This window comes from Hydra vulgaris, chromosome 08, assembly GCF_038396675.1.
Source record: "Hydra vulgaris chromosome 08, alternate assembly HydraT2T_AEP".
Lineage (NCBI taxonomy): Eukaryota > Metazoa > Cnidaria > Hydrozoa > Anthoathecata > Hydridae > Hydra > Hydra vulgaris.
In genome coordinates this window covers 5,761,261-5,785,428 of record NC_088927.1, presented here as the reverse complement: position 1 = coordinate 5,785,428, position 24,168 = coordinate 5,761,261, and the positions used below count along the sequence as shown (strand labels likewise).

At 27.2% G+C, this 24,168-nt stretch overlaps 1 protein-coding gene across 1 annotated transcript; it reads right to left on the bottom strand.

The window, feature by feature from the left end:
• Positions 1 to 847: 847 nt before the first annotated feature.
• Positions 848 to 24,108, bottom strand: LOC100207070 (AP-3 complex subunit sigma-1). Its single transcript, XM_065802680.1, has 7 exons — positions 24,090 to 24,108; positions 23,920 to 24,007; positions 23,473 to 23,564; positions 19,010 to 19,121; positions 1,626 to 1,697; positions 1,399 to 1,506; positions 848 to 980 (listed from the first exon to the last, which is right to left on the bottom strand). The coding sequence occupies exons 2-7, from the start codon at positions 23,986 to 23,988 to the stop codon at positions 861 to 863; spliced, it is 573 nt and encodes a 190-aa protein (XP_065658752.1). The 5' UTR covers positions 23,989 to 24,007; positions 24,090 to 24,108; the 3' UTR covers positions 848 to 860.
• Positions 24,109 to 24,168: the final 60 nt, after the last annotated feature.

Here is a 24,168-nt window from a genome sequence, read left to right as displayed (position 1 = left end):
ATCGTGTTTTTTTAAATTGAGAATTTTAGAAATCGAACAAGATAAGTATTAAAACAATCATTTTTTTTTAAACCATTTTAGATTTTTTTTATTTATGAAGCAAAATAGAAATCTTATCTCCGTTAAGTTTTGTTAACGGAGATATGAATATAGTCACTGAAGAACAGCAAGTATTTTAAAATCTGCCCATAGGTGATCGGGAAGACATTTTTTATTTATAGTTGTCACTCGTCCTGATAGCTACTAAATAACATAATCTAAACTAAGTACATACATTAAAAGAGAATAAAAGTTTTTTGATAAGGAAAATGTAGTTTTTTTAAGAAATCGTCACGCAACATAAATTTATGCATTAAAAAAAAAACACTTAAAATTTAAACTATATTCCAAAATCTGGTGCTGAACAGATCAAATATTGTTTTTTATGTTACACAATTGAAGGGCTAGGTAGACAAAGATATTATCTAATTAAAAAAATCCGAATTCAACCTCTTCTCCTTGACAAGAAAAGAAAGTTTGCGGAGTTCAAGATAATTTTAGACAGTCAATACTGTGAGGTAAAATTTAAATAAAACGTCACTCAGTAAGGTCTTCAATTGATTTTTGGATTTTAAATTCTAAGAAATGTGAATACAGAGTAAAGGTATAAAGAAAAAAAGATAATTTAAAATATAAATAAATAAAAAAGCCTAAAGTTGTTTGAGCTCGACAAGCAGAAACCATATTTGTAAAAATAACAAAAAATATAATATGAGGAAAACTAAATTTTTCAAAGTAAAAATTTATAAAAACTATTTTTTCAAGAAACCAAACTGCACAGGAAATCTTTAAAAAAAGCAAAATAAAATATAAAACATAAGCTATCTATTAAATGAAAGATGAGGTAATGAAATATTTGGTAGGTTAATATTTTTCGGCAGATTAGGGCTCATATTCTTAACAGCATTAAACGCTTTTGTGGTACCACCTGATAAACCAGCCTAGAGTATAATAAACATTAAATTAACATGCAACACTAGAAAACTTAGAGTTTACTAAGGAAAAAAATGTCTTAAGCGTTTTTTAAAGAAAAAAAGCTTAAGATATTTATATTTATATATATATATATATATATATAAATTTTTCTGGTACAGTTTTAATTTCAATAGAAACTGTTGAAATTGAAACTGTGAACAATTTAATTTTATCAGCATGTTATATATATATATATATATATATATATATATATATATATATATATATATATATATATATATATATATATATATATATATATAGAGAGAGAGAGAGAGAGAGAGAGAGAGAGAGAGAGAGAGAGAGAGAGAGAGAGAGAGAGAGAGAGAGAGAGAGAGGGAGAGAGGGAGAGCACTAATAAAATACAAAAGCAATAAAAGTTACCTCTTGTTTTTCTAACTTGTTTTGTGCCTCAATATGACTTAATATTTCAGTCATGTTTGTTTCTAATACCATTCCGCCCATAACAATTTCTTGCAAAATATATTGGACCTGTAGACAAAATATTTATAAAACATTTCTATAAAAACATTTTTGTAAATTAAATTAAATCGAATGTAACATTTTTATTTATTTAAAAAACATTAAAATGCACAAAATGTAACTTATACCTTATCAACATGAAAAATTAAGTCCAACTCACAAACATTTTCAAAACAACGATCTAGGGTTTCAACGAAAACCTTAAAATCAATAAGTGTTGCATTAGTGAAGCAGTGCAAGAAAAAAGTAATAGTAGTCATAGCCACTAGTTGATCAGAAACTGAAAAACTAAACCATATTCTGTAAAATACACCCTTATTAACCCAAAACACTACCACACTTTCTAAACTTAAAAATAGTATTATACTAACTGCTATAGGTAAAAGTAAATATCAATTTATATAGGTAAATATCAGTTGCAAAATTTGGAAAATCCAACAAATATTTTTATTTTATGAATTATTATATACTTTCATAATTTTGTTGGCACAGGATGTTTTCATCAATCTACTTAAAAAAGCAAATTTAATGTAAAAAGATTTTGTTTGTAGAAAAAATTGGAAACAAAGTTATAGTGACAAGTAAAAACAATCATTAAAACATGTACTAGCTAAACAGTTATAATCTTAAATAAAACAATTTATATTTAACTTTTAACTTATTTACTTTTACATTTGAACACTTTATTAATAATTTAATAATAATTCAATTTAGAAACTTAAAACTTTAAATCAAGTAAAACTTTAACTCAAGTCTAAGAGGTTACTATAGTCAAGAAAGCTAATAATTTTTTTTTTAACTCGAAAACGTGAACCTTGACAAACAAGTCTGTGCAGATGTAAGTTTATATTTTTATATTAACTTCACAAGCAATTTTAAAACAAGAATACATTTAGCTTTTAACAAGATGTTGATTAATTACCCCAAACTATTATCTATTTTGATTTTAAAAAATTACTGTGCAAAATAGGTGTGGTACATCTAAAAATGTTGTGAGTTTGAACTCTGTTCAAACAGATCTTTTGAACTAAGAATTGTGTCAAAAAAAAAAAATTTAATAAAACAACATTATTGCTTAAGGTTTGCAAGTTATAAAATTCATTAGGAATTTAGATGTTTTAAAAGAAAACTTTTGAACTTATAAGCTTACGTAATGAGCACTTTTTTGATATATATATATATATATATATAAATATATATATATATATATATATATATATATATATATACATATATATACATATATATATATATATATATATATATATATATATATATATATATATATATATATATATATATATATATATATATATATATATATATATATATATATATATATATATATATATATATATATATATATATATATTAGGGCTGGGCAAATTAATGCGTTTTTATGGTCTTAATGCACTAATTATTTAATACCGACAGTTTATTGCGCATTAATGTAATTTTTATTTTGAAAATCAGAAAGTAAAAAATAAATTTTTTATTTTAAATTAAACTAAACATTGATAAACAAGCCTGTACAAGAATTTAGCAGGAATTGTGTGAAACAAACCAGTCAATCTTTAGTTTACAGAACTATTAAATTTAAACTAAAAAGGTAATCTCCACTTTTTAGTATGGTAAAAAATAAATTTTTTTTGCTAAATTTACATTGAGTTTGTCAATCATTTTTTTTTAAGCTTCACAAACTTTATTTAATTTTTCTTTCGTGAAGCTGTCTGTAATAATTTTTGTAAAAGGTAAGAACTATAAAGACAGCCACATTACAATGTGCACAAACTGTTGCCTTCACCCAAGTCTAATGGGCATATGTTTCATGCTCTGTGATTCAGCCTGCTTTTTCCATCTCTCTCGGATGATAGAGAGCTCAGATGATGACCCTGCCTAAATGGTCAAACTCAAGTCTACATTCAGAACAGAGCTGAAGAAATGCAAGCAAAATGCCAACATTGCAAATCTGAAGATTGCAACCGCATTGGACCTGAGATTCAAAGATCTCAAGTTACCTAGAGTTAAGAGAGGTGAGGTGTGGGCCTCAGTCACTAACTTACTTAGGGAACAAAGAGTTATTGCAGATGAAACTGTGAAAGCAACAACATTAAAGCCATCAAAGGGAAAGCTTACTCTATTGCAGGGGTGTTCACAATTTTATTGATGAGAACCAAAGTTAGCTTTTTAGCTGTTAACTGGGGACTGTTAGGTACAGTACAAATAATAGTTTATTGGTAATCATGAACCTATGTTTATTTCACAATGTTTTTAATGTCAATCTGCAACTGACTGGTTGCTATTCTTAAAGTATCCTGCAAGTTAGTATTTGTCAGTACCGATCTTATTTTAGATTTTGAGAATTTCATCTGAGAAAACACATTTATACACATGCACGTGCCACCAATCCAATCATCTGTCATTTTTGCATTGGCAACTAGGCTGCTCTACTTATTTTGGTCAAGATTTTTGTAAAATCAAATTTTTTAGATTATACGCTTCTCAAAATCTCACTGCATTAAACATCATTTAACTCCGTTTGAAATTTTTCTGGTACAGTTTTAATTTCAATAGAAACTGTTGAAATTGAAACTGTGAACAATTTAATATTATCAGCATGTTTCTTAATATCTGTAAACTATTTTGAAAATCTTATTTTTAAATCAGCAATAGAGGTAACAAATTCTGGTGTGTTTCCAGGATTCAGCTCACCCAAGGTTAGAAATTGCCTGAAATTTCCAGTCTTTAACTGCTACTCCTACAAAGTTAGTTTTAACTGAATAAGGTTATACATTTTTCCATTTACCTGATCTTTTCCTTAGATTATTTGTTAAGTATATTATAATTTTGAGTGAGGTCTATCAGAAAAGCAAACTTTTCTATGAAATTCATTTCTTTTAACTCTGGTGATAGTCTTTGTTTATACTTTTGAAAAAAGCTATTATTATCTGTCTCAAATCAAAAGTTCTTTTCAGCATATTACCTCTAAAAATCTTTTTAAGCTCAGTATAATAAAGCAGACCACCATATTCAGAGTCATTTTCATCAAGAAATGCCTCAAATTGTTTACTTTATAAAGTGCTGGACTTGATGTTTTCTCTTGTTATTCTACCTTGCATAGGATTGGATAAACATCAGGTAGCTCATCAGTAACAAGAAAATCTTTATCAAAACCACAAAAGAAGATTTACTTTTGTTTTTTCAGCCAATGAAAAACTCAGATCATCAGCAATATAACCTATTTTAGTTCTTTATACAATTGTTTGTTATAAGAATTAAATATTTAAAATTTTCAACTTTTTGGTAAATATTTTTTGAACACAAAGTTAAAAGATTTCTTAACAATTTCCCCATCATTTTTTTTTTCCAACATCTTCATATCCTGCAAACAACCACTATTAGTTGTAGGTTACTGAATGACAAAAGATAAAGTTTATAGAGCAAGATAATGGTTGAGAAATGACTTGGAAGATTTCAAAATGTATGAATCAGGAAAACAAGATGAAAAAAGCAGAGAGCTGATGTTTGAGGAAAAAAACTAGACAAATAAGATATTTTGGAGTACTTAGGAACAGTCACAGTAAAAGGATGAGACTTAATTGAGTGATGAGTAACACGGAATGAATTTTAGTAGATGGCACAAAAGACACAAGCTCTTTAAAGCAGTGCCCATTATAATATTTATAGAAAAGAATAGCAACAATACAATGATGTGATAATGGTTGGAGGTTGGCTGCAAGAGTCCAACTATGTTTACAATGCTTTTTGCACCATTAGAAGATCCACCCCAGATATGATAACAGTATTCCATACTAGGACAGATTTGAGAATTATAGAGATAAAGAATAGAATCAGGAGTAAGAAAGTGGTGAGCACAATAAAAGGATGCAATCTTAGCAGATGCTAATTTTGCAACCAATTTGATATAAGGTTTCCAAAAAAGATCGGAAGTAAGAGTTAATCCTAGAAGATAAAGGGTAGATGACTCATCAAGTACATTACCATTTATAAATATAGGAGGATCTAGATTGATGCAATAACAATTGAGGACAACTTTTATACTACAATTGGTAAGGAAGAATTCAATAATCTTTAAGATATTACCTGATGCACGGTAAGAAGAGAGCTTATGGAGAAGATCAACGTGCCAAACTTTATCAAAGGCTTTAGAAATGTTGAGAGTGATAGCTTTAGCCTCCCCACATTTATCTAATGCACAATAAAACCTATCAGTTATTACCATTAACAAATCAGCAGTAGAACAAGAAGATTAAAATCCATATTGATGATCAGAAAGTAAGTTATTAGATTCAAGATGAGAGATTAAATGTTTCTTAATTAAAGACTCAAAAACCTTGCTTATGATAGGAAGAAGACTAATTGGAGGGTAGTTAGGCGAGTCAGATTGCTATACAGAACTTTTGAAACTAGTGATAACAATGCCGCTTTCCAGCAGGCTGGAAAACAAGACTTTGATAAACACTTCTAAAATAGTTTTGAAAGTGTAGACAACAGCTCCGGAGAACACTTCTGCAAGACTATAACAGGTATGTTGTCTGGACCACAAGCTGTAGAAGAATCTTAGCAGGAAATTACTTTAGATACAAAAGCTGGAGTGATACGAAAGTCAAATAAGAGACTAACCTGTTTTTCAGCTATACCAGGTAGAACCGGACTAGTGGAATTAAGAGAGGATATTGATGAGAAGTTCTTAGCAATCAATTTAGCTTTGTCTTTCGGTGAGGTGACAAAATCTGAACCATACAAGAGAGGTGGAATAACAGATTTACTCTTGTTATAGTTACTGTTAAAGATTCTCCAGAAGTCACGAGAGTCTAATTTTTGAGATGAAATACAAGATTTCATGACCTCCATTGCTCCATATCATTTTGACAAACTGATTACAAGTACCTTCCTAAATTATATTCTTTGTACATTGAAACAGATTCATTACATATAAAACATACTGGCACCAAATTAAATTCACAAAAGTGTTTTATTGGCCATTCACTGTTAAATACACGATGTATTAAGTCAAATTTTTGTTGTTTTGAAAAAGATGGCATTTAAATTAAATTTGCAAATTTTAAATAATGTTTACAAATAAATTTTCATAATTAAAAAATTTTCTGTAGACTAGAAGATAGAGAACTGTAAATATTTTATAAAAATTTTATAAACTTTAAATTTCTTTGTAAATTAATCTCTTTGAGTTATACTATTATTAAAAATTTATATAACTAAAAGGCCAGACAAACGGTTGCTAAGGGCCGGATGCAACCCGCGGGCCTTTATTGCAGCCGTCCCTGCTCTATATATTGGTTGCTTCATCAGAGTCTGAACACGAGGAAGACTTGTTCAAGAATGGTATGCATTAATACAGAGTAGAGCCCACCATCAGTACAGAGGCCTGTCCATTACAGTGGTGATCCAAACATGCAGGTTCACACAGCAGCTTGGCCTCAGTTGCACAGATGTACTTGGCAACACCTACAACATCTGTACTATGCAAAAGGTTGTTTTCTCTTGCTGGTCATATTATACAAAATAAGAGTTTCTTTATCATCTAAAAATGTGAATGACCTTGTTTGTTTTAGCAACTGGCTTGATGCAGATGAGTAAATAAAAATTGGAAGAATGGATAAAATTTTTAAAATTTTGAAAAACCAAAAGTTATTGCACTTTTTTTTATACAGCAGAACTTAAAAAGAATAAATTTACACAACACACTACTAGCTTGGAAAATAACTGGTCAACGACCACCTGAAATGACTAAATTTGCTATTTTGACCTCCCAAAATGAATTCTTGTTGGTCATGGTTGACTGGTTAAAAAAAATTGAGTTTTTAAAAACAAGGTTTGACAAATAATCAGGATATAATTTGGAAAATGCATGTACTAAAATTTCATGAAATCATTTAAGTTTTGAAAATGTGTTCAAAATAGTTATACTGTTTAGGATATGCTATTTTAATTCGCTTTGTTGATAATATTAAATTGAGGTAAACTATATGAGTTGCCTATATCTATTGATCTTTTTAATATTTATTGAATTTTTTTGCTTTGCTTTTTTTATTTAGATTACTTTCATTTTACTGGTTGTGAAATTTTTTTTTTCATAAACGATAGAACTTCTGTTTTTATTATCATTTTAATATAAATGTTTAATACATCATTTTAATAATATACAATAATTTTTGTATTTAACTAAAAACATTTTTTTTTAACTGTACTTTTAACTTTGATTTTCTTTTTTTTAAATCTTTGTATTTATTTTCTCATAAATTTTTGCCACAAATTACAATAAATGAATGAATTATAGTTAAATTAACAGTACATTTTTTTTCCTATAATAGGATTTAAAAAAAAATATATATATATTAGGTGAATATTTCATTATATGAAACATCAGCAGTTTTTAAAGTAGTGTTTCATAAACGATTGTCTTCTTAATATTAAGTATTCAGTTTAACAAGTGTATTTATTTAATAATTTAAAAATATAAGTTTCCATGTAAATACACTCTTGTAAATAATTATGCTTTAAAAAACCATTTGTTTTAACATTTTTACTTTTTTTTTTTAAATTTGTTTCAAAAGATTAACATTTATCATAAAAAATACATAATTTGGTAAATAAAAAAACAGTTCATTAACACTTTATATAAAAAGTCATAAAAAGTGTTTTCTTACTTCATTAAAGAGATCAAGCTGTTTTTATATTAAAGAGAATGATAAAAAAAAATTGTTTGGGCTAAATTTTTTTTGAGTAAAACAAAATAACGAACGTATACCAAGAAAAATTAACTTTGTTGCTTTACTCAAAGCTCGCTGTCTCATCCAAATACTCATACACTTCTACAAGTTAAATTTTATAGTGTTAACGCTGCTTAATTTTAGAACTAAATTTAAGGAAGTTTTTTTAATCAAGGATTACTGAAGATTTTTTAACTTTGTCAAGTGATAACTTTTTATAATCACACAACTTATTTGTTCTTGATTATAAAGAGAATTGATTAAACCTTAAGAACTAACAAATTATATATGTCTAGAGTGAAAACTTATGTACAAAACAAGATAAATTGTGAAGCATACTCGAAAGCTGCTACCATCGGCTTGCAGCCAAAATTTAAAAAAATCAGCTGTCAGTGACTTGCAGTAGTAAAAGAGTTAAATAATAGGAAATATTTTTTTTACAGAATCTTATTAAGGATAATAATCATTTAATAACAATAAATACAACACAAAACAATTTAAAGCAATAGACAAGTTTAAGTTATCTGAAATATTTTATTTGTATTTTTAATGCAAACTTTGTAATAAATAAAAAAAAAAAAAATTTAAAATAACTAAAAAAATAGTAATTAATAATGAAAAAAAGCAAACTTTTATATAATATAATAGTTAATGCTGATGAGATAAAGCGCCAGGCAATATCTATGACAGCCGGTATATATTAATTACTGCTCAGTTTTAAATAAAAAAAGCGTTAATAATAAGCTTTCTTGATTTTCGTCTTGTTTGCTATTGCTTTTAAATCAACCGATTGCAAGTTTGATTTAAAGCTGTTAAAGTGTAATAGATTGAACAACTTCTGCTGGTAGACTATCCCATCCATAAATGACTCTATTGCTGAAAAAATATTGCCTTTTCATGCAATTTCTAACCAATTCAGGTTTCAATTGATGTTTTGCTTCTCTAATGTTAGATGCTGGACCTGATGAGCATATAGAGTTCAGTGCTTGATTTTGTTTAATATCAATCTTTTCAATACCTTTAAATATCTTGAATTGCTGGATCAAGTCACTTCTTAGCCGCGGAGTCTCTAAAGTTGTCATTTCCAAAATTTATAATAATAATAAGTAACTAAACAAAATTCTTAGTAATCAATAATGAAAAAAAAAAAAAAAAAACTCTATTATTTGATAAAAAAAAGAATTTTTAGATTTCTTATTGAAATTCTACCATGACGCCATAAGCTAAAACTCTTTGGAATTAAATGCGCTTGAATAAATTATAAAGTCTGTAGATTATAGCATATATTTAAAAGACTTATATGGATTCTAACATAGATAGTTTTTCTTGGTATACCTATATTATTTTGTTTTACTCAAAAAAATTTAGCCTAAACATTTTTTTTACCATTCTCTCTAATATGATTACAACTTGTCTTGGCACATTTGGGATACCTTTAAAAAGTGTTTCAATGATGTAAAAATATTACACAATGTTATAAAACAGGTTCTAACATTAACTTTCTTACCTGGGAAAAACCTTTGGTTCAATGATAGCCCACACTATGGGGATTACATAGATATAAGTATAAAAATCAGATTACAATGTCCTTAATTTTATTTGTTCAACCAGTTAATGTATTTTAAAGGTTTAATAAATGTATTAATAAATATTATAATGTATTATAGACGTGTAAAACCTGTCTTGTGTTTACTGGAATATTTTATCGATTGTACTAACATGCAAAATGACAGCTTATTTTGCTTTTTACTCTAGTAAAAATCTCCAATATACATAAATATAAACAAGGATTGCAAAATGAAGATTACATTCTTGAAGTAACACAAGTAACAAACATTAGATATATTCACAAAAGAACTGTTTTTTTAAATGGAACAAATTCTAAATTATAATTAATTATTAAATCCCTTCTTAAAATAATTTTTCATAAGCAATGTTTACTAAAGTCAACGAGACAACATTACAACTTCTTACTGCATATTGGATGATGCTTGGGTCTTTTGTACTTTGCCAATGTATCTGAAAGTTTAGATGCATGCTTCTGAAGCTGTTCTAAAGCCCAAGAGCTTGGCCATGTCTGTCGATGAAATCTTTCCCATAGAAAAATACTGCATAGACAACACTTTTGTAGTCACAAGCTTTTCTGATATTGGAACCTGCTGAATAAAAGAGCAAGACATCTATTTCCAAAGACTTTAAAAATTTTAAAGTCTCTGGAAATAGATATCTTACTCTTTTATTCAGCATTTTAAAAATCCTCATATTTTAAAAATCCTCAATTTCCTTGGATTTATTAAGTTCCCTTGAGCCAGATTCACACACAGGTGCAAGAATGTGCGTTTGAATGTGCTTAAAGCCCACAAATAATATTTGTAAGTTTTAGATCACAGGACAGGACAAATATCTGGTCTTTCAAATTAATCAACTTAAATACTTGCAAAACGTTAGTATAATTTTCTTGAAGTTCCACAGAGACAGCAGCTTTGACACCAGTGTCCTTAAAAACCTTGCTTGTGCAGTTGAGTTTTGCTGGGGGAATGCTAGGTTTATGATTTAATTCAATAACTCCCAGGCTAACTTTCAGAAACACACCTCCTTTGTCAACTCCAACCTTTGATTTTTTGACATACTTCTCACGGCCATAATTTTATTTTTAAGCTCATGGAAGTCCTTGCAATGTATAACCGTCCTCACATATCCAGTGTGATCTTGAATTGATGAACTTGTGAAATGATGTACATCAAAATTTATCAAATTTGAGTAAGGTTTACTAATTAATAGTAGCTGCTAACCTATTGATGCCATTGTTTGAAAGCCCTGTGTTTGCTTGAACTCAAGCAATATCTTTTACACTTATTGATGAACTTGGAGAGAGAAGTATATATTTACAATGATGGGAGTGTGATTTCCATTTCACTTTCCTTCCTTCTCAAACAAGTTTGACATTTTTCAGTCATCTTTTTTTAGATTTGATGTTTGCTCTCATTGACATTTACTGAACAAAGTACACTTGTGGTCGCCCATTGGTACCAGGTAACCGAATTTTGTGAGGGGCGACTAAAGATATTTCTTTGATGGAATTGTTAAAATTGTCCAAAAGGACAACTATTGGGTTTTATTGGCAGTTCTAATTTTTTTTTTTTTTTAAATTTAAGAACTCTATATAAAGGAAAAATAAAGTTTTATCATCTAAAATGATAAAACTATATTTTGAAAGTTGCAGTATCAAATTTTGTTTTTTGCATTTTCTATTATTAATTAGAACATAGGAAAATTGTGCAAGCGTATTTTCAATATTTTAAATGTATTTTTTAATTCCTTTAAATGTATTTAATAACATACTTCCTTAATAAAAACTAAAAAGTTTTATCACTTAAATAAAATTTTTTTATTTTTTCAATTTTAGTTGCCATAAAAAACAACAATAAAAAAAACAAAACTTTGACTGGCCTCGTAAGCAGTACACAGCTTACATTTTTTGTGAATGTCCAAAGTGCTCAGTTAACAGAAAATATTTTTGTAAAATCTAATTAAAAAAAGCATTCAGTTAGGCAAAAACTTTCTTTATTTTGGAATATTTAAATTATCTTTTAATATTGTTTATGTGATGTTTATTTAGAAAATATAAGGTCATAAAAAAAAAGCATTTAACCGCAACTGAGAATTTTTTAAAGAACAAATTATTTTACAAAAAATTTTTATTTTAAAAGACTTTAAATTGAATATGATTTTAAAAATTTAAATTTAGTTTTGAAGGAATGTAAAATAGTTTCACAATCTTTAATAAAAAAAGTTTTTTTCTTATCGTTTACTAAACAATTTATTATATAAAACAAGTCTCTCCATCATAAATTATCATAAACTATAATATGCAAAAGCAAATTAAAAACTTTTTATTTTCTTATAAAAAGGGAGAAGTACTTTTGTATGTATGTATATATATATATATATATCAAATCTCTGGCAATCTTACTATTTCAATATCTGATCATATGGCTCAATTTATCTGCATTCTTAGAAAAACTCACCCTAAAAAAAGTATATCCTACAGGTAATGCTTCAAGAACTTTAACAAAAATATATTTATTGAAGATGTTTTCAACATTAACTGGGCCCTATATATTAAAAAAGATGATGATGTAGTCAATCTATCAGTTTTCTTTTAAAGACATTTGAAAAAATATTAGACCAACATGCTCCATACAAAAAACTAACTAAGCAGAAAATTAAACTTAAATCAAAACCATGGATCATCAATGGCATACTTAAATCTATTTCTATTAAAAATAAACTATATAAAAAACACACAAAATGTAAAGATATTAGTACTAAAAATGAACTGTTTTCTAAATTTAAGTTTTATAGAAACAAAATCAGCAATCTACTAAAAATTAGTAAAAAATCTTATTACACAACCCATTTTAGTAAAAACTTAAACAATATTAAGAATACTTGGAAAGGGATAAAAGAAATCATTAATATAAAACCTTCCTACTATAATTCAACTCTCAAACTTAAATTGAAAGAAAATATTAACACAGATCAAACTACTGTAATGAATATATTAAACAACTTTTTTGTTACTATCCAAAACAAACTTCAAAATAAAAACATACCTTCAACATCCAAATTTACTGACTATATCAACTCTCCGAATTTTAATATGTTCTTTAATGATCCTGTCACAGAGAATGAAATCTCTAATCTTATTAAAAGCACCCCTAAAACTGAAAAAAAGCTTTTGTCCTAATAGCCTTCCTACATTCCTTCTTAAACTTATTCCAGACATAATTTCTAAACCTCTCAGTATTATTATAAATAACTCATTTCAAAACGGTTTATTTCCAGATGCTTTCAAAGTTGGTAAAGTCATTCCAATATTTAAGAAAGGTTCTACAATGAATATGTCCAACTACCAACCTATCTATTTTCTTTCAAACCTAAGCAAACTCTTCGAAAAAGCTATGCATAAGAGGCTCTATGCATTTTTGAATAAATTTAAATGCCTTTACAAACACCAGTAAGGGTTTCGTGCTAGTCATTCCATGACTCACTCACTTATTAAAATTACTGAGTCAATTAAAAAGCTCTTGAAAATAAAAACTTTACACTTTACAACTTTTGATACAGTAGATCATTCTATCCTACTCAAGAAATTAGATTATTATGGAATCAGAGGAATACCTCTTAAATGGTTTACCTCCTAATTTCACAACAGATCTCAGTTTGTCTCAGTCGATGAGTCAAAATCTACTCAAATAAAATGTTCCAACAATGTTCCTCAAGGCTCAGTATTAGGACCACTACTTTTTCTTCTCTATATTAATGACCTTAATAACTCAATTAAGTATGCAACTTCTTACCACTTTGCTGATGATACTAACTTGCTCATTATCAACAAATTTTTAAAAAAAATTAACAAATACATTAATCATGATCTTGCCAATTTAATTCAGTGGATTCGCTCAAATAAGCTTTCCCTCAACTGTAACAAAACTGAACTGGTCATATTCAAATCTAAAAAAACAAAAATCTATAAAAATTTAAACTTTAGATTAAGTGGCGAGAAAATCATTCCTGTAAACTCAATCAAATATCTCGGAATTATAATTGATTCCAACCTATTGTTTGTATCCCACCTCAAAGACTTAGCCATAAAATTGAGCAGATCAAATGGAATGCTGGCTAAAGTTTGCCATTATGTCAATCTGAAAACATTATTAAACATATATCGAGCCATTTTTGGCTCGCATATACAATATGCTTGTCAAATATGGGGACAATCTCAACAGCAAGAAGTTTTAAGGATATCTCATCTTCAAAACAAAGCTTTAAAAATAATACATTTTCAGAAATACAAATCCAATCCTAATGTGCTTTATCTTACTTTTAAGATCCTTAAACTATGTGACTTTGTTCAATTCTTGAATTGCCAGTTTGTCTAGAACCACCAACACAAAAACCTACCTCTTACCTTCAACAATTTCTTCCCAAAAAATGCAAATAGCCGATACTATCTTCCATCAACTGATAATCTCAATCTTGCAGTCTTAAATCATTGTTCTGTTACTTATGGATATAAGTCCATAAAAAACCAAAGTATAAAATCTTGGAATAACCTTCCCTATGGCCTAAAAGCTATCCATTCAATATGTATTTTTAAGAGTAACCTATTCCATTCCTTCCTAATCAAATACAGTTTATAAATCCAAAGATATGTGTATCTATGTATAAGTGTTTGTGATAAGCGCATGCGAATAAGTGTGAGTGTATATGTATGTATGTGTATATGTATACATGGATGTGTATGTGTATGTTTGTATATATTTATATGTGTATATATATGTGTGTGTGTGTGTGTATGTAAGTATATATATATATATGTATACATATGTGTTTATATATGTGTCTATATATGTGTGTATGTAACATAATGTGTGTATGAACATATTTATATTCTGATATCTTCATAATTACTGCCGTGTAAGGTTTTTATATAACCAACGTTATTAATATATTTGATAATCTATTTGAGTTTATAAATCACAGTATAATATAAATCACATTAATAAAATATGATAATAATATAAATCACATTAATAAAAGGTGTATGTGTGTTAGGGTAGGTCGATTTGAATTCCGCATATTGCGTAATATTGCAGTAGTTGGAGACAGTTAAAATATGATTACTCTCAAAATTTGAGAGATTTTGGATGAAGAATCGCTTGCGGATATAAATTCTAAGACTTGTAGGATTATGCGAAAAAACACCTTAAAAGGCGTTATATGCAAAAATTGACGTTTTAAATATGTTCATATTTAATTTTTTTTTTTTAATTAACTGCATTTCTGAATGATTTAAGTTTATAATAATTTATAACAATTAAGCTAATTTTATAACAACTTGTTAACTATTTGAAGATTTAAAAAGTGAAACTTTTATTCTTATATTTACATAAGAATATCAAAATAAACATTATTTTTACAATTTAAAACATTTTGAACATGGTTATATATATTTAGGAAAACATTTTTAATTAAAAAATATCATCATAAGAATGGAAATAATGCCCATTTGAAACATATGGTTTACGCATCTTCCTGCTAAGTAGTTTAGTTAAAATGCAGCTGTGTCGATTCTCGAATCCATAGACTCAACTCTCTGGGAGTGAGATGGAAAGTCGGGGATTTCAGGTTCATCATTATTGTCAATCATATATTGGATTTGCTTAATTGAAAAATGTTGTGTTGTTGGGGGCTCCGTAAATTTAGTATTGATGATGTCAACCAACTCATACCATTGATTAGCTTTCTAGATTTAAATTTCTTCAAATTTACTTCCAAACTTTTGTTGTTTACTCTATAAATATAAATCAAAGGCAATTACTACATTTTATGTGTCTTTTTTTTGTAATTTATTTTAGTTAATTATAAAAAAAATACCTTTGCCTTAGAGCCAGTAAGATTTGAAAACCAAAGTTTCGTATATTGCTGTCATTATCTTTTAGCATGGTATAAAGAATATTTTCAGGTTTTAAACACAATGTGTTGTTTTTAATGTTTTTTTTAACAATATGTTTAACAGCATCAAAGGGGAAATTATTTATTCTAGTAATAGTAGAAAAAATAAGGCGTGGGGATTTGTGAAATTTTGAAGATTTTTTCATTTCGAACCACGCTGGAGCGTAAACCCGAACAATAAAATGTACAAGTTTTTTTAAAGAAACGGTTGGTTGATTGTCTCTAGTATACAAACAAAGAAGGCGAATAGCTAGTGTTAACCATCTTGCATGGTTAAACAGTCCAATTTTATACGCAGCCCATTTATCAGAAACTTTACCAATACCTGAAGCTTCTTGGCCGGGTTGTGTCACCATAAAGTTTCACAAAAAGAGCTTGTAACGGAAGTTCATTTTGATGTAAGGCGCATCCAATTAGATGTAGTTTTCTTTTTAAAAACTCTTCTAGTTTTACAACTAAGCCACTTATTGGTCCAGTATTGGTAGTATTGTCAAGAAGAACAGCTTGTATACTTTCCAAACTGTTGTGTTCTTGTAAAACGCTGAACGTTTCGGTAGCAAGAACTAAGCCTGTAGCACCAGTGACAGGAATCGTCCTATGAGTCATATAATTTCCACTCGATTCTCCATCTTTATAGGTAAATGTGAGGTGATGTTCAGGTTTAATGCATTTCTTTAGTATTTCACCTTGAGGTGAGTTTATTACTTTACTTGTTTTAGTTATCTGATCGAGCTTGCCATCAACCCCAAGACAAATTAAATGTTTTTTTTGTTCTAAGTCCGCGTCTTCGCTAGCAATTTTTACTTTTGACTTGGCTCTATCTAATTTGCATTTATCAATCAAAATATCTTTCGTATCAACATCATTTTTCAGGAGATATTTTATGTTGTATAGTAAAGCATTTGCAAGGGCTGCACTTACGTTTGACGAACACTCGTTTCTGACTAGTTCCATTGCAAATCTTGGAAGTTTAACCAAGTTGTATTTTCCGATAGGATTATTTATTGGTTTTCATTCACCTTCATCCTAAAAAAAGTTAATACAATAAAATACTTTTTTTTTCATCTACTGCAAATTTTTCATGTAATTATAAAATATTTACCTCCGTAATGGTTAAACCACTTGTTTCTTCAATTAAGTTTAAGTGTCGTATGAGGGATTCATCTTCATCAACTAGCTAATGAGATTTTTTTTTTCGTTCTTTATCAAGTCTTTGAATCCTTTTGACAAAAAATCTATTAACGGAAGACAGTTGATATGCACCTTTTAAACCAATTTTTTTCCTCTGATTACAAAGATAAGCTCTGTCTTCAAGAGGTACTTTATTACTTTGAGAGCAAAGGCATACAATATGTTCTTCTATGCAATTTTCTTTATTACATGAAACTTTTTTGTCACTACAGGGAAACAAATCTAATGAACAGGAACATGCAGAAATAACAAAATGTTTGTCTAAGTTTGCATCAAGATTTCTTTTAGCGCTTGCTTTTCCGTGCTTGCGATTAATATCCTTAACAAGTACGAGAAGATCTTTAACTTTCTTATTGATAGATTTGAGCGATTGCTTTTCCGTGCTTGCGATTAATATCCTTAACAAGTACGAGAAGATCTTTAACTTTCTTATTAATAGATTTGTCCGTTATAAGAGGTAAACTTGGGTTTACTGTAGCCCAAATTGATTTTATGTTATTGCTTATTTGTTGAGTCACTAATACGATATCTGCATTTGGATTTATATGAACAAGGTAGTAATAGTACTGAATAACCTGTCTAAAAGTGCTTGGATCTGTTATTGATAATTCACATGGGCCACCACAATATTTTTTTTCACTTTTCATCCGTGTAATTGTAGCCTTTACTTTTGGCATTTCTCGTGGACTAATTATAAATGTAAACTGTATTAAAGTATAACACTTAAAGTCATGGGTAACAGCGTGACTTTTTAGTGGGGGTGAAAGCTCTAAAAAAACCTAAAATATCAAAACTTACTATTAAAAATCGGCTTTGCTAAAAAATAAAAAAATAAAACTTTTTTGAAAAAATTTGGGGGCCCATGGTCCTCTCGTTTTCAAAATGAGGGGACCATGGGCCCCCATCATTTTCATTCAGGAATTGAGTAAAACCATAAGTTCCTCTGACTAAATTAAGTAAATCCATTAGTTTCTTCGAAAAGTTGCAAAACAAAAATTATTTAGTATAAATAGGTAAAAACATTACTCTAAATATAATAATCATAAGTTTATCTTTGGCATTAACAGATTTCTTTAATTTGCAATTTTTTTTTTGAACCTACTCTTTAATACTTAATATTTAATTTTAAAACCAACTTTTAAATACAAACAAGATATAATACTTTTAAATACAAACAAGTACTTTTAAATGCAAAAAAGATTTGCAAAATTTAAATTTAAATGCGTGTAAACGATTTAGCGAAAATTTATTGGCTTCTTAAAACAATTGCGGTTTTTAAGAAATCGTTTATTGGTTACTTTATAAATTGGAAACGAGATATTTTAAAACAAGATTATTATACTTAAAATAAAATATTTCAACATTTAAAATTAACAATTAAACAAAACTAGTCCAAAATTAAGACTTGAAATGTAAATCCGCAAGCCATTTATAAACCAGGATACTTGAGATTTGGCAAAACCTCATTTCTAACCTAGACACAGTATCTGCAACATTATGCAACTTAAAATTCAAAAAAAAAGCTAAAATCGACCTACCCTAATGTGTGTGACTAATACTAAATTACTATTATTCTTTTTATAATTATTGTAATTATTTTTATTGCTATCATTATTTTTATTATTATCATTATACTTTTATCATTGCATTATTATTATTGTTACTACTACCACTCTTATTACTATCATTATTAGTATTTTACTCATTTAACTTTTAATGTTCATTTTGTTACAGCTGTGGACGATTTATATTACTTTTAGAATTACCACTATATTTAGTAGCTTTTATTTACAAGGTTTTTACTTAAGATTAGTACATGTACTATTTGTGAACTTCCGTGAATGTAACAACTATTTCAGAATATATGAATTGATTGATTGATTGAAAGTCACTTACTCCAACTCAAATATCACCTTTATTCATGATTTATCTTTAACTAAACCATAACTCTACTTTTAAATGTCTTTTTAATTTTTATATTAAAATATTATCATATTATAAAATTACATCAGATATTTATACATCAGTTCATTTAAAAGATATACCTGTATGAGATCCAATATTCCCAACTCACTTTCAGAGGAATCAACACAAAAAACAAAATACAAGGTAGCATAATGTCTGTATATTAAACGAGAATCAGAACCACCAAGAGCACTGAAATATAAAAATTTTTGTTATAAACGGCTTCATCGAAAATTATATTATAAACTTATGTCAACTCATTAAACAATTATATAGTTGTAAATTAAGTATAATTGCATCATATATATCATTAACAAATCAAAATTTTCAAAATTTTTATTTAATCATTTGTGATATTACTCTCAACTATTTTTTTAATAATCAAAATCAGAGAAAACTGAAATATCATTATAAACAAACAAAAAATTATATAGTAAAACAAAACTAAAAATTGAAAAAAAAAATCGAAATGATATATTATAGTTTTCTTTTCATTTTATCAAATCTTTAACTAAAAAAAAAATTTTAAATTATTTTTAAATTTTTATTTATTGAACTATAAGATATTTTGTGTGTGTGTGTGTGTGTGTGTGTGTGTGTGTGTGTGTCTGTGTGTGTGTGTGTGTTTATATATATATATATATATATATATATATATATATATATATATATATATATATATATACATATAAATTTTTATAAAGTCCATGACAAAATGTCCAATCAAAACTTGTTCGGGTCAGGCAGTGTCTGATCAAATTAAAATATTAAAATATAACTTTTACGCATTTATAAGACCGAGTTAGGCAACGATTTAAAAGTCCATAAATTACATAACGAAAGTTTTCGTTATGTAATTTTTGGATGATCCCTATATATGTATTTTTTATGATTAATTTAAAGGTGTGAAACTATTTTTCCATGTTTCCAAATTGAAATAGCCCATAAAGCATAATGAAAGTCACCGCCTAAAAGAGCTTAATTTCGCCAACTTCTGTTTTTAAAATATATTTTGTGTTGCGTAATTTATGGACAATCCCTAATTTAAGTTTAGGCTATAGTTTCTTTTTTCAACGCATTTCCAAAACATTCAAATAATCAAAACGTCGTCAAGTTGTGAACCAAAATACTCATTTTTTTGGTCAGCAATAGCGTTCGCTCGCACGCTATTCCTGTCCAAACTTTATTTTGAAAAATTTAATTCTCGTCGGTCAAAATGTCCGATTTCTTTGTAAATTGATTGGACAATCTAAGGTTTTAGCTGGACAACGTTTGATGTCCGACCGTTAAATTGAGCCCTATATATATATATATATATATATATATATATATATATATATATATATATATATATATATATATATATATATATATATATATATATATATATATATATATATAAGGGATTGTTTATTTATTTTTTATATTAAATAATCAAATTTAATATTGCATGTTAAAAAATGTTTGGTATTAATAAATTTGTTTCTTTTCTCGACATTTGCATAAATGAATTAAAATATGTTAAATTTTTGAGTTTTTAAAATTATTATTTCTTAAATTTCTAATTTTGCGGTTTTTCAGCTACAAATGATTTTTTAGTTAAAAAAAATTAGTGAGTAACAATTAACTTTAATTTTAATAAACTTAAGTATATTTCTAAGATCAAAATTAAATTACATATTTTTTAATATCTAAATTAAATTACATATTTTTTTCATCAGAATAAAATTATACATTTTTATTAAATTAGTTTTAAATTAAATCATATATTTTTTATCAGAATTAAATTATATTTTTATGATCTTTGCTTCATGCTTAAAAAATCAATCAAATAAAATAAAAACAATAAATACAATAAAATAAAAACAAAGTATAAATAAACTTGTAATTTTATTTGAGATTTTTTCATTAGTAAATATTTACTAATGAATAAATTTATTATTTAGATAGCGCATATATCAAACATAATTGTCATTCAAACTTTTGTAACAAATATGCTACATGAATGTCATTCAAAAGTTATTGTGACTTATTTTAATATTAATTACTTCTTTTATCTTACCGCTTATAGTATAATTTAAGAGTTAAAAAATGATCAAAAGTTGCTTAACCGATATTGCTTACTGCTTACATAAAAATCGCTTTTGACGTAATATACTTAATACATGTAAATCTAACTACCTAATTACCGTCTTATTAGTCTTCTTCCTATCATAAGCAAGGTTTTTGAATCTTTAATAAACAAACACCTAATTTCTCATTTTAAATCTAATAACTTACTTTCTGACCATCAATATGGAATTCAATTTTCTCATTCTACAGCTGATTTGCTAACAGTAATAACAAATAGATTTTATTGCGCATTAGATAAAGGTGGAGAGGTTAAGGTAGTCGCTCTTGACATTTTAAAAGCTTTTGATAAAGTTTGGCATGCTGGTCTCCTCCATAAGCTTTCTTCTTACGGTGTATCTGGCAACATCTTTAAGATTATTGAATCCTTCCTTTCCAATCGTAGCATAAAAGTTGTCCTCAATGGACAGCACTCTTCTGCTTATTCTGTAACTTCAGGGGTTCGTCAAGGTTCTATCCTTGACCCTCTTTTTAATTTACATTAACGATCTTCCAGATATTCTCACATCTAAGGTGGCATTGTTTGCTGATGATACTATCATTTATTCTTGTTGCGATAAGAAGCCAACACTCTCCGATTGCTTGGAGGGGGCATTTGAGCTTGAAAAGGATCTCACTTCTGCTACAGCATGGGGCTCACAGTGGCTGGTGAACTTCAATTCAGATAAAACTCAATTTTTTTCAGCCAATCAATATCGCAATAATTTAGATCTTCCTATCTTTATGAACAGTAATGCACTCAATGAGTCATCCACTCTTTATCTTTCAGGATTCACTCTTACTTCCGATCTTTCTTGGAAACCATATATCAAATCTGTTGCAAAATTAGCATCTGCTAAGGTTACATCTTTTTATCGAGCTCGACACTTTCTTACTTTGGATTCTATTCTCAAATCTGGCCTTGTATAGAATACTGTTGCCATTTCTGGGGCGGATCTTTTAATGATGTCCTTTCTCTTTTAGACAAGATGCAAAAATGCAATACTCATAATTAACGAATATTACACTAAATTAATAAAGAGTGTTTATTTAAATTATGTGTTCACAAATGCAATATGCATCAAATACACATCAAGATTCATTGAGGTGAAATAAGTTGCTTAAATAGTAACCAAAATTAAAATTAAAGATTAAAAGAAAAAATAACAAAAAATGGAAACATTTTGTGAGTGATTACAGTGAATTTTGTGATTGATTTGAAATTTGTGATTGATTTGTGAAATTTGTGATTGTGAAACATTTTGTGAGTGAGTACAGTAAATTTTTAATTGACATGTTCACAATAAATAACGTCCCTGGTAGTACCGCGCTTAACTTATTTCTCCGCGCAGCGGCCTTGTTTGTCAAGTTTCGTGTTTCGGAATTATAGAGTTGAGATAGGGTTATAACTACATTTAAGTAGCCTCCTCGCCTGTAGTGGCCTTCTGGGTCTTGGGGAGGTCAATTAATAATAAAAAAAAAAATGATAAAAAATGTCTTTATAATTATAATTTTTTTTTTCAATTTTCTTGACAATAGGGCCTTAAAAAAGCATTATCTAAAGTTTTAATAAAAATTTTAAAATCTTTTTCAAAAAACACTTAACTTCTAAAAACATCTACTAAGGTATTTTTAGCATAAAAAAAATTTTTCATACTTGAAAAAAAAAGTTTTCTTTTATTAACTGTAAAGGAAAATATTATTAAAAAGACTTATAATTCAAAATGGTTTCAATTCAGTTTAGAGTTTATTTAGTTTGGATAAGAGCAGAGTTACGTCAATGTGTTAGATACAAAATAAAACTCTAAGTCTAGCGGTATTGTCTATTAATGTGATGAATGGTCTCGATAAATCTATATCTTCAAATTTATCAATTGCAAGACATATATTTATAAAACTTTCTGAAAGTAAAATTTGAAGCATCGAGATGACAACAAATATAAATAGTTATTATAAAGTAATTATTAACATGATGATAGTTTGAGTGATAATAAATTGAACAACAATTCATTATGATGAAAATTAATATAAATTGAGTAATTATTAATTAGGCACTCTAGTCTTTCGGAAAATTAGGTGTAAAAACAACTGTAAAAAATTTAAATGTACATTAATAACTTTGATGCCATTTGATGCTTTTAAAAAGCAGGAAACTTTATATTTTATTTTCAGTAATTTATACTTCAATCAAAGTACAAAAGAAAATATATATAGTTTTTGAATTAACTTCTTCAACTTGTTAAACATCTTTAGGTTCTGTTAAATTATTTTCTATTAATTGTGATAAGTTGTAAAATATTAAGGCTTATTTTACTTGTGCAGAACTTGTAATAAATTACAAAAAATATAACAAATTTTAGAACTTGTGAAATATAAAAGATTTTATTTGTAGAGAATTTTATAATAAATAAATTTGAAAATAAAGATTTCTTACGTCCCTCCTTCTAAAAAATTGCAGACTGCATCGTCTCTTCTTGACACTAGGTGAAATGATTCACGAATGATCTGTTGCTGCACATCTTCCTTCTATAATAGTTAGCATATCAGTGGTCAGCATAATTATCAGAATATTCATTACATTTATGACACAGGAAATTAGTTATTTTACAAAAATTTAATAAGCCATAATCCATATATATATATATATATATATATATATATATATATATATATATATATATATATATATATATATATATATATATATATATATATATATATATATATATATATATATATATATATATATATATATATATATATATATATATATATATATATATATATATATATATATACGTATTATACTGCATTTGATTTTAACTTATGAAACTAAAATATTTTTGTAAACACTTTTACACTTTTCGTCATAAATTCTTACATAGTGCGTAAAAAACTTTATCATTCTCGGTTTTCCATGGTTATTGAAGACTAATATTGCCTTAATCATTAGTAATGATTTAAAATGACTAGAAACAAAATATTATAAAAACTTTTTAACTTTTTTTACTTTTACTATTTTCAGTTAATTACAAATATTAGTTAAAGTACTTTTTAAACTTGAAATTAAAATTATTATAGTAATGTTTACGTCAGCACATCACACTAAAATAGTTTTTGTAAGGAGTAA